Source organism: Sorex araneus, chromosome X, assembly GCF_027595985.1.
Source record: "Sorex araneus isolate mSorAra2 chromosome X, mSorAra2.pri, whole genome shotgun sequence".
NCBI classification, from domain to species: domain Eukaryota; kingdom Metazoa; phylum Chordata; class Mammalia; order Eulipotyphla; family Soricidae; genus Sorex; species Sorex araneus.
The window spans coordinates 162,279,202-162,290,877 of record NC_073313.1 but is presented as its reverse complement, the minus strand read 5'-3'; the positions used below and the strand labels follow the sequence as shown (position 1 = coordinate 162,290,877).

Sequence of the window (11,676 nt, the reverse complement as noted above, 5' to 3'; positions counted from 1 at the left end):
AGGGAGAACCAGGAGGCGTGGGAGAGGGTGGCTGGGTGCTCCCTGGCTCCTGCACGGACCCTGCGGGCCGGCACGTGCCCGACTCTCGGAGGCTGTGGGAGACGCAGAGTCCGGGTTCGAGTACTGGCCTGCCCTGTGCCCGGCACTGCTCACGGTCCTCTCGGAGACCTCCGGGCGGCCCCGGCTTCGGTGCTCTGGGTTCCCGGGCAGGATGTCCAGAAGCCACCGTCCATCTCTGTCACTGTCCTCTCCTCAGGCCGAGCCTCAGTGCCACCCCGAATCCCACCCCCACTTTACACCCCCCCACTCAGCGCAGTGGCTGCCCTCCCAGGGCCTTTGGGGTCTGCCTGTGGGGTCAGGGTGCGTCGAGCTGAGGGGGGGAGCAGGACACAGAGAGAGACATTGATGGGGCCGGAGTGATAGCACAGCGGGGAGGGCACTGGCCTTGCACACGGCCGACCCAGGTTCGATTCCCAGCATCCCACAGGGTCCCCCGAGCACTGCCGGGAGTGATTCCTGAGTGCAGAGCCAGGAGTCAGCCCTGAGCATCACTAGCCCCCTCCAAAAAGGAAATGAGATAGATCAGGGGCTGGAGCGATTGCATAGTGGGGAGGGCATTGGCCTGGCACATGGCTGACCAGGTTCGATCCCCGGCATCCCATAGGGTCCCCCGAGCACCATCGGGAGTGATTCCTAAGTGCAGAGCCAGGAGTCAGCCCTGAGCATCGCCGGGTGGGACCCAAAATGCAAGAGAGGGAGGGAGAGAGGGAAGGAGAGGGAGGGAGAGAAGGAGAGAGGGAGAGGGAGGGAGACAGAGAGGAAGAGAGAGGGAGAGGGAGAGACAGGGAGAGAGAGGGAGAGAGAGGAAGGGAAAGGGGGAGAGAGAGGGAGGGAGAGAGAGGGAGAGAGGGAGGGAGAGAGAAGGAGAGAGGGAGAGAGGGAGAGGGGGAGAGAGAGGGAAGGGAGAGAGAGGGAGAGAGAGGAAGGGAGAGGGGGAGAGAGAGGGAGGGAGAGGAAGGGAGAGAGAGAGAAAGCGGAAGGGAGAGGGGGAGAGAGAGGGAGTGGGAGTGGGGGAGGGAGAGAGAGGGAGAGCGGGAGAAAGCGACCCTCCACCCACCCCCAGCCCCCTGTGGGTGCTGGAGAAAGTTTGTTTCCTCTGACTAAGCCCCGGAACCAGCCCGGTCTGGGTGAGCATCACTGTCTGAAACCCTGTCACCCACAGTGACAAAACGACTCTCAGTCAAACCACCCACAGGGCTGCCGGGGGCGCGGCAGTGCATTGGGCTAGGAAGTGAAGAGCCCTGTGTGTGTGTGTTGTCTGTGTTGCCTGTCTGTAGTGTGTGTATCTGTGTCTGTGTGTGTTTGTGTTTAAGTGTGATGTGTTTGTATGTGTCTGTGTGGGATGCGTGTGTACCTGTGTGTGTCTGTGTGTGCGATGTGTGCCTGAGTGTGTCTGTGATGTGTGTATCTGTATGTGTGTGTGATGTGTGTCTGTGACGTACCTGTGTGATGTGTCTGTGTGCATGTGGTGTGTGCATTTGTGATGTGTGTGTGATGTGTGTGTCTGTGTGATGTGTGTGTCTGTGTGTGATATATGTATATGTGTGTCTGTAGTGTGTGTATGTGTCTCTGTGTGTTTGTGTATATGTGTGATGTGTTTGTATGTGTCTATGTGGGATGTGTGTGCATCTGTGTGTGTCTGTGTCTGTGTGTCTGTGTGTGCGATGTGTGCCTATGTGATGTGTGTGTGATGTGTGTGATGTGTGTGTCTGTGTGTGTGTCTGTGTGATGTCTCTTTGTGTGTGATGTGTATGTCTGTGTGTGTCTGTGTGTGGGTCTGAGTATCTCTGTGTGTAGGTCTGTGTGTATCTGTGTGTATCTGTGTGTCTGTGTGTGTCTGTATGTGTGTCTGTGTGTGCCTGTGTGATGTGTGTCTGTGTGTCTCTGTGTGTAGGTCTGTGTGTATCTGTGTGTCTGACTGTGTGTGTCTGTATGTGTGTCTGTGTGTGTCTGTGTGATGTGTGCATGTCTGTGTGTGATGTGTACCTGTGTATGTCTGTATGTGTGTCTGTGTGATGTGTGCATGTCTGTGTGTGATGTGTGCCTGTGTGATGTGTGTGTCTGTGTGTGATGTGTGTGACGTGTAATGTGTGTGTCTGCGTGTCACACTCTGGGGCCTTCCGCCAAAGCCCAGACCAAGTGTCCCCGACTGCTGACCATCCTTCCTTGCCCTGACAAGGTGCCCGGCCTGGCCCCCTGGGAGGGTCCCCCGCCCCCCACTCATTGTCCCGGTCCTGCTGGTTTGGGTTCTCGGGGGACCAAAACTCGTCTCATCTCGGTGACGCGAGGGCCAGTGTGATGTGTCCTTGGACGCCGCAGCCCGTGGACGCCCTGAACGTGGCCTTTGACCTCGTGGCCACAGAAGGGAGGTGACTCGGGGCAAGGGGGTCCGGCCACAGACGCCCCCCCCCAGGTCAACAGAGTGTCCCGAGAGTGTCCTGCAGCGGGATGGGGTGTGTGTGTGGGGGTCTGGCCGCCCCTGACCAGCCAACTTAGAACCGATCCTGAGTCTCCCTCCTCCCTCCCCTCTTCCCTCCCCTCTCGCCCCATCTTCCCCCACCCCAACCCCGAGTTCAAACACGTCTTTGCTACCGGGCTGGTGTGAGGCTGGAACACGGCATAAAGCAACGGGGGTCACGCAGGACGTCAGAGAAGCAGGACCAGGCGTTTGCTTGCACGTGGCTGGTCCTGGCTCGATCCCTGGCCCCTCTAAGGAGCACAGAGGGGGAGTAGCGAGCAAGCGCCCCTGGACGGAGAGGCCCACCAGCCCCCAAGCAGGGAAACGGAATCACCTAAGCCAGGGCGGGCCCCGGGCAGAAACGGGCAGGCGCCTTTTGGGGGGAGTCTGGAACTGTGGCTCTTGCCCCTTGGGTGTGGGCCCCGGGGCCTTGGGGACGGCCTGTGACACCGGGCTGGCCTGAGGTTGCGCCGTGGAAGGTGTGAGTGCAGGCGGGTGCGGATGAGATGCTCACTGTTTGTTCCACTGACCACAGGAACGGGGCAGGGGGAGGGAGGGGAGGGCCGGGCAGGGGGGACCTGGGTGTATGCGCCGCTCAGAGCACATTGCAAAGACAGACTTTCCACGATTCCACAGCCGGCCGCAGCGACAAGCCACAGGAAGTGAGCTGAGCGTGCGGGGGGGATAAAGGGAGCTGCGTGCAGGTAGAGGCTCAGTCACTCGGCACAGACAGAGCCACTCCCCTGCACGACCAACCGCAGCCATGCGCCTCGTTTTCCTGGCCCTGCTTCTCAGCGCCTGTCTCCTCAAGTCCGCCGTGGAAGGTGAGAGGGTGAGGGGGGAGGGCTTCGAGAAGGAGCCCTGGGGGGCCACCAGGCTGGGTACCTGCAGGACCAGGCACCCCGGCGGCTTCTCGAACCCCAGCGACACCCAAAGTCGCGTCGGATCTTCTCTCTCTCTCTCTCTCCCTCTTCCTCTGCTTTGCTTTCTTGGGTCCCACCCAGCGATGCTCAGGGCTGACTCCGGCTCTGCACTCAGGAATCACTCCTGGCGGTGCTTGGGGGGACCCTATGGGATGCCGGGGATCGAACCCGGGTCAGCCGCATGCCAGGCCAACGCCCTCCCCGCTGTGCTATCACTCCAGCCCCTCTTTCTCTCTCTTTCTTTCTGTCTCTCTTCCTTTCTCTCTCCCTCCTTCCCTCTCTCATTCTTTCTTTCTTTCTTTCTTTCTTTCTTTCTTTCTTTTCTTTCTTTCTTTCTTTCTTTCTTTCTTTCTTTCTTTCTTTCTTTCTTTCTTTCTTTCTTCTTTCTTTCTTTCTTTCTTTCTTTCTTTTTCTCTCTCTCTCTCTCTCTTTCTTTCTTTCTTTCTTTCTTTCTTTTCTCTTCTTTCTTTCTTTCTTTCTTTCTTTTTTTCTTTCTTTCCTCTCCTTCTTTCTCGCTCTTTTCCTTTCTTTCCTTCCTTCCTTTTTTTTGTTTGACTTTTTTTGCTTTTTGGGTCACACCCAGTGATGCTCGGGGCTGACTCCTGGCTCTGCACTCAGGAATCCCTCCTGGCGGTGCTCAGGGGGACCCTATGGGATGCCGGGGGATCGAACCTGGGTTGGCAGCGAGCAAGGCCAACGCTCTCCCCGATGTGCTATGGTTCCAGTCTCTGGGGGGGCGCAGAGACCCTCCACCCAAGAGGCCCTGTGTGACCACCGGGCAAATCCTTTACTTCCTTGACTCATGCCGGGATGCTGGTGAAACGGTGCCCTGGCCCGTCTCAAACCCGTCTGGAGACCTTGCCAGGAGTCCGGAGAGTTTGCTGACTCCCGTTTGTACTGGGGGCGGGTTGAGGCACGAACGGGGCAGAGGGCTGTGGCCTTCAGAGCCGGGGAAGTTGTCATTTACGGAAAGCTTGCTTGGCGTGATCGGAGACCACCAGGGGCTAAGGAGCACAGACGGTCACGCCGGGCGCTCTCTCAGAAACCCAGGGTGACACTGGTCTGGGTGTTCTAGAACCTTCTTCCCTCCTTCTTCCTTCCTTCCCTCCCTCCTCCCCTCCTTCCCTCCCTCCTCCTTCCCTCCTTCCCTCCTCCCCTCCTCCCCTCCTCCCCTCCTCCCCTCCTCCCCTCCTCCCCTCCTTCCTCCTTCCCTCCTTCCTCCTTCCCTCCTTCCCTCCTTCCCTCCTTCCTCCTTCCTTCCTTCCTTCCTTCCTTCCTTCCTTCCTTCCTTCCTTCCTTCCTTCCTTCCTTCCTTCCTTCCTTCCTTCCTCTCTCCCTCCCTCTCTCGCTCCCTCCTTCCCTCCCTCCCTTCCTTTCCGGCTACACTCAGGGCCTACTCTTGGCTTTGTGCTCAGGGCTCTGTCTTAGTGGGGCTCAGGGGACCCTGTGGGTTGCCAGGGGTCAGCTCTCCCTCCACTGACCACTGACCACTGACCACTGGCCTTCCCGTTGTCCTGCCGCTCGGGCCCATTCTAGCTCTTTCTTTCATTTGGCTTTGGGGGCCACTCCCGCGGTGCTCAGGGCTGACTCCTGGCCCCGTGGCCGGCGTTTCTTGAGAGATTCTGCCACTTGGGTCCTTCGGTGGCGGGTTGCGGGAGAACGAGACCCCCGTCCGAGGCCGAGGGGGGCAGGGGTTCAAGTTTCCCACCCGAAAGACCTTTCCTGACACCGCCAGAGCCGCCAGGCTCCCTTAGGGACGGGCAACGGGCGTCCCCGCCTGGTGCTGGAAGCAACTTGGCCGGGCGCTGGGCAAGCCTGGCGCTGCCTGGAGGAGGTGGCGGGAGCTGGCTGCAGTCGCTGGGTTCCAGAACATTCTCGCAGCAGCACTGGCCCCTGGCGCTGGGCGGGGACCGGTCAGCCGTGTGGAGGGGGGTAGAGAGGGCGGTCCCTGCGTCGTCTGGTGTCTTGGCGGGAGTGGGGCTGTGGCTGACGCCCCGTTTTCCCCCACCCCTGCACAGGCGTCGGGAGTGAGGTGATTTCCAGGAGGATGTGCGTGAGGTTCAGCAACCGGCCCGTGCCCGGGGCCCGCATCCGCACCTACACCATCGAGGAGGGGCCCATGAGGGCCGTCGTGTGAGTCTGAGCCCGGAGCGGGCGGGGGGGGGGGGGGCACGGACCCCAGACTGAGCGGGACTCCAGGGGCCGCTGTGGCGTCACTGCAGGAAGCACCCTCCCCTCTGCCCACATACTCGTCTTTTCTCCTACCTCACTCCTACCTCCCTCCCTTCCCCTCCGCTCCCCTCCCCTCCCCCTCCTCTCCTCTTTTCCCCTCCTTCCCCTACCCTCCCCCTCCCCCTCCCCTTCCCTCCGCTCCCCTCCCTTCCCCCTCCCCTCCCCTCCCCTTCCCTCCCCTCCCCCTCCTCTCCTCTTTTCCCCTCCTTCCCCTCCCCTCCCCCTCCCCTCCCCCTCCCTTCCCCTCCCTTCCCCTCCTTTCCTCTCCCTTCCCCTCCCCTCCCCTCCCCTAGCTTCCCCTCCCCTCCCCTCCCTTCCTTTCCCCTCCTCTTCTCTCCCCTCCCCCTCCCCTCCCCTCCTTTCCCTTCCCTTCCCCTCTCCTCCCCTCCCTTCCCCTCCCCTCCCCTCCCCCCTCCTCTCCGCTCCTTTCCCTTCCCTTCCCCTCCCTTCCCTTCCCCTCCCCTCCCATCCCCTCCCTTCCTTTCCCCTCCTTTCCCCTCCCCTCCCTTCCCCTTTCTTCCCCTCCTCTCCCCTCCCTCCCTTCTCTCCTCCCCTCCTTCCCTCCCTCCTTCTCTCTTCCCTCCTCCCCCCGCCTCCCTCCTGCCTGCCTTTCCTCCTCCTCTTTTCTGTCTCCCTTCCCTCCTCCCTTCCCTCCCTCCTCCTTTCCTCCCTCCCCTCCCCCTCCCTCCCCTTCCCGAGTGGGAGTTTCATCTCTCAGCCGTCACAGCCCGAGACTGGGCCCCGGCCGAGCCCCCAACAGCTCCTCGATCCCGTCCCCCCCCCGACAGACCCTCCCACCCACAGACCCTGTTCACAGGTGTCAGCTGTGTCTAAGGGGGAGGCTGGGGGCTTGAGGCAGGGCTGTGGGGGCCTCCCGCCGGAACCACCCCCCCATAGCCTCTCCCTGCTGGTGGGACCCAGCCCTGCCTAGAGTCAGGCTCATCTCTCCCTACTCTCCCCCTGCAGATTTGTCAGCAAACGGGGCTTTGAATTCTGTGCGGACCCTGACGAAACGTGGGTGAAAAAGGCCATGAAGACCGTGGACAGCAGGAACCGCATCATGGTCCAGACGGGGTCTGCAGGGACCCAGCAGCCCACCGAGACCGCCGGGACCCTGGCCGCCTAGCCGCCTAGCCGCCGCCACCACTGCCGGGACCCTTGCTGGCTAGACCCGGGCCCCTGCGTTTCCATTTTCACTTTTATCTTTTTGTATATGCGTTTGCGTTTCCTATTCTCATAGCTGCTCTAATGAATAAATATTTATTATGACGAGGCCTCCAGCCCCCCTCTTCCCCTGAGTCTCTTCCTTCTGAGTCCTTCTCCCAGCCCTGGGAGCGCCTAGCGGCACGGCCACTAGGGGGCAGCACGGACCCACGGCCTCTGCCCTGGGCACTTGCCCGGGACCTCACCAGCGGCCTCCCTGCCTCCGGGGCCACAGGCTCGGCTCTGCCCTGAGTTTCTGTCACTCAGGAGGCCCTGAGTCTGTACACACCTTTGCAGGGTGTGTGGGGGACTCCCCTGGGGAGGGGGGGGTCGCCATATCTCTGTCTCTTGCCAAGGACCGGCTCATTCCAAGGATGCTGAACTCCAGGCTCTGTGCCGCCCCCCCACCCCCACCAGAGGTGCTGCGACCCCACGCTTGGTCCTCACTCTTCCTTTCCAGCGGGGTCACCCGGGACACGGCTGAGACTGCAGCAGGCGGTGGCCGGGGGTCTCAGGGCTGCGTATCCGCCTCCCCCGCCTGCCGGGATCTGTGATTTATCAGCCTCCACCCCCCCACCCCGCCCCCACCCCTACTTCCTCATTTGGAGACTTACTCTGTTATCTCGAGTGTGCAAATCTCTCCCTGCGGACCACGCATCCGGCCACTCTCTCTTCTCTACAGACCTACAGTTATTATTATTTTTTAAACACTTATTTTATTTATTTATTTTGCTTTTTTTTTTTTGCTTTTTTTGGGGGTCACACCCGGCGATGCTCAGGGGTTCCTCCTGGCTCATGCACTCAGGAATGACCCCTGGCGGTGCTCGGGGGACCCTATGGGATGCTGGGAATCGAACCCGGGTCGACCGCGTGCAAGGCAAACGCCCTCCCCGCTGTGCTATTGCTCCAGCCCCAGACCTACAGTTATTGATCTATTGATCAATTATCCCCAGGCTCACTGTCTCTTCCAATGACCCAACCCCCTCTATTATTTCCCTCGAGCGCTCACCCACCTACTCGACACCCGTCTAGGTACCTGTGTGCGTCAGGAGTCTGGAACAAGCTTAACGTCATTCGGAGATAGGTGCTTTTCCCCCCACAGACGCTCAGAAGGACTTGCGCCCCAATAATCCTTCCCCGCCCCCCCGCCCCGACAGATCTCAGACACTCCAAATACCGAACCTGCCCCAGATGGGGGGGTGCAGTGAAGCCCCCCAGGCCCCCGCAGCTCCGGGAGGGCAGGGAGCAGGCGAGTGGGCCACTGGGTAGCGGCGGGCGGGTACACGGTTCTCTGAGATTAGCCGAGTGCGGGTGTGGACGCCTCTGCCCCCCTCCCCAGGCCCAGCAACGGCAAGGTCAGGCCTGTGTGGTCCAGCAGATCAGTGACATCGTTCAGACGGTCTCGGGCTGTGGCGGGCGCCCAGGGCAGCGGCTGGGCGGCTGGGTGGGTGGAAACACCACCTTCACACCCAGAAGCTCTCCTGGCAGGTGGCAAACACCTGCAAGGCCTGTGTCTGCCCCTCCTGGGCCATGCAAGGCCCAAGTCTGCCCCCCTCCTCGGCCAGAAAACTCAGCCCGGTCTGTCTTCTTCCTTCCCATTAGCCTGTTTCCGACCACAGTGCAGGAAGCATGGGAGAAGTTTCTAGATCCCTCGGGTTCTGGGGTGAGTAACACGCCTGTTTTGTTCCGCTAGCCTCTCACAGACCTGTGCACAGACCCAGGGGTGCAGGGATTCCTCCCGGCTCTGCACTCAGGAATCACTCCCGGCGGTGCTCGGGGGACCCTAGGGGATGCCAGGGATCGAACCTGGGTCGGCCGAGTGCAAGGCCAATTCCCTCCCCGCTGTGCTAGTGCTCTGGCCCGGTCTTTGTATCTTTTTTTTTTTTTTTTTTTTTTTTTGCTTTTTGGGTCCCACCCGGTGATGCTCAGGGGTCACTCCTGGCTCTGCACTCAGGAATTACTCCTGGTGGTGCTTGGGGGACCCTATGGGATGCTGGGAATTGAACCCGGATTGGCCGCGTGCAAGGCAAATGCCCTCCCCGCTGTACTATCACTCCAGTCCCCACCCGGAGTGATTCTTGAGCACAGAGCAATGAGTCAGCCCTGAGCATCACCATGTGAGCCCCTCTCCCCAAATATATATGTTTATGCAACGAAATACATCTATTTAATATATCTTTATATAATTATATATGCAATGAAAATGAGTGTTTGGCAGATTTTCAAAACATGATGTTGATTAAAGTAAGACATAGGGTAGTTGTACCAGGTGTGATTCCATCTATGCGGATTTTTCCAACCAGGCTCAATCCCTGTGAAAGTATCCCTAAGTATCAGCGGGTGGGGGGAAGGCCAGGAAAGGGAGGGGACAGATGTCCCTGGGCTTTGGTTTTGGGGTTTGTTTTGTTTCTTGGGTCCCACCTGGTGATGCTCAGGGGTTACCCCTGACTCTGCACTCAGGAATTACTCCTGGAGGTGCTCAGGGGACCCTATGGGATGCTGGGAATCGAACCTGAGTTGGCTGCGTGCAAGGCAAACGCCCTCCCCGCTGTGCTATCGCTCCAGCCCCCCTCCCCCCCGTCTTTGTATCTTACCTTGACAAGAAGCAAAGTGAAAACAGCCTAAAGCGAGTGAGCAAAAGCAAAAAAAAAAAAAAACGCCTGGACTGAAGATCACAGATCTTGCGAGCTTCCTGGGTTCAAACCCTCACCTGGACGGGCCAAGAGGCCTTTTCCCCCTGCCCCATTTACTCTGGGATCACACCTGGTGATGCTCAAGGCTGACTCCTGGCTCTGCACTCAGGAATCACTCCTGGTGGTGCTCGGGGGACCCTATGAGATGCCGGGGATCGAACCCGGGTCGGCCGAGTGCAAGGCAAACGCCCTCCCCGCTGTGCTATCGCTCCGGCCCTGGGGCCAAGACGGGCTCACTATTGACCTACGATCCACACAGTCACTCAGGGCAGTGCCCATAGATCCCGCCAACCGTCACCCGGGCACACCCGAGCCAGAAACCTCCAGTGCCTCCTGACAGGTAAGAGCCACAGGCGTCACGACTGTGATGTAGGTTTGCTGGTCGCCATCGAAGTTTTGGGCACACCGAAGTCACACTCGCCGGATCGATGACTCCTTGAATGAATTTGGTCCTGGCTTGGCCGTCCGTAACTGCTTGGGCCAAGAAAGACTTCTTGCTCAACTGGCCGGCCCGATTGTCTCAGGTTTCTTGGAGGGGTTCACTCGCGGAGACCTCCGCTCAATGACTGCGTCGTGTTGTGACGCAGCCCGGCTACTCTCGGTCCTCGTCTGCCGTTATTGATCGGCGGCTCTCCGTGAGCCTGGGGTTGAGGTGCCTCTGAAAAAGAAAAATCCATCGAGCTGTTTGCTTTTTCCTAGCGGGGATCTGCGGCTCAAACGGGCAGTAACAGGTCCCGGCGACCCGGAAGATGGATGGGAAGAGTGACGGCAGCACCCAGCAGGGTCGCTGCAGAGAAGAACGGGAAAGACAGACAGACACTCAGGTGCTAGAATTCTCCAAGGGACGGAAGTCACAGTAGGTGGAAGGTGGAAATGCCCCAAATGCCTGGAAAAGATTGGAGAAAAGAAAACCAAGGGGCTGGAGTGATAGCACAGCGGGGAGGGTGTTGGCCTGGCACACTGCAACCTGGGTTCGATTCCTGGCATCCCATAGGGTCCCCCGAGCACCGCCAGGAGTGATTCCTGAGTGCAGAGCCAGGAGGAACCCCTGAGCATCGCCAGGTGTGGCCCAAAAAGGAAATAAAAAGATGGGGTTTGAACACACCCCTCCAGGTGCTCAGATGCTCCCCAATGTCCCCCACCTCCCAGGGGACAACACCCCAAGTCTCTTAGGGTCAATGGAAGCCCTCGAGTCTCTTTGCTGAATTCATCGTCAGAACGATGAATGTGTGTGTGTGTGTGGGGGGGTGTACCCCCTTTTACAACTGAGAGAGGGAGTTAAAATAGTTTTTGCTTTTTGGGTCACACCTGGCGATGCTCAGGGCTGACTCAGGGATCACTCCTGGCGGTGCTCGGGGGACCCTATGGGATGCCGGGGATCGAACCCGGGTCGGCCGCAAGCAAGGCCAACGCCCTCCCCGCTGTGCTGTCGCTCCGGCCCCCACAGAGATAAAAATAGTTTCAGATGCCTCGAGTGCCAGGCCCGGTTTTCCACTTTGTCCGCTTCCAACGGGGCAGAGCCGGGATACACCGAGCACCGAGGGGAGCCCTTCGGCTGGGCTGGGGGGAGCAAAGCCAGGCTGGCTGGGGGTGCCCCCCACCCCCGGGCTCCCTTTCTGGCGGCACGGCTTTCCCTGGCATAAACAAGCCGGAGCCGGAGATTAGATGTCCCGAACACGACGGGCCATTTGATTCCCTGACGCCTTCTCCTCTGCCGGCCCGCCCCGAATTCCTGCGCCCGGCCTGGCGATCGCGTTTCTCAGCCGGCCGGAAGCGGCGGGCCAGCTCCGGCTCGCCTGACTCGGGGAAGCAAATAACTTGGCCTAGACTTTGGGAAGGAGGAAAAGAAAAAAGTTCCTTTCAAGTCGAGGGCTCAACTTGGCGGGGAGGGGAGGGGAGGGGTGCGGGGTGGAGGGGGGTGGCAGGGGTGGGGTGGGGTGGGTGGGTATCTGCTTCTGCGTCTTTCCCCCAACCTGGGGTGTCCAGCTGCTCGAGTTTCTGGGACTTTCCCGGCTGAAAATTCCCTGGCATGCATTACAAAGTGTGTGTGTGTGTGTGTGTGTGTGTGTGTGTGTATGTGGGGGTCTCTGTCCTCCTGTGGCCCTGA

The 11,676-nt window shown here is 59.8% G+C and overlaps 1 protein-coding gene across 1 annotated transcript; it reads left to right on the top strand.

The window, feature by feature from the left end:
- The first annotated feature begins 1,708 nt into the window (after positions 1-1,708).
- Positions 1,709-6,946, top strand: LOC101539445 (cytokine SCM-1 beta-like). Its single transcript, XM_004613841.2, has 4 exons — positions 1,709-2,239; positions 3,155-3,342; positions 5,460-5,574; positions 6,640-6,946. The coding sequence occupies exons 2-4, from the start codon at positions 3,282-3,284 to the stop codon at positions 6,797-6,799; spliced, it is 336 nt and encodes a 111-aa protein (XP_004613898.1). The 5' UTR covers positions 1,709-2,239; positions 3,155-3,281; the 3' UTR covers positions 6,800-6,946.
- Positions 6,947-11,676: the final 4,730 nt, after the last annotated feature.

Excerpts from the sequence above, each read along its gene's own strand:
- LOC101539445 (XM_004613841.2), top strand. The coding sequence starts at position 3,282 with ATGCGCCTCGTTTTCCTGGCCCTGCTTCTCAGCGCCTGTCTCCTCAAG. Across the intron at positions 3,343-5,459 it reads CCTCAAGTCCGCCGTGGAAG|GCGTCGGGAGTGAGGTGATT; the intron begins GTGAGAGGGTGA and ends ACCCCTGCACAG. Across the intron at positions 5,575-6,639 it reads GGGCCCATGAGGGCCGTCGT|ATTTGTCAGCAAACGGGGCT; the intron begins GTGAGTCTGAGC and ends CTCCCCCTGCAG.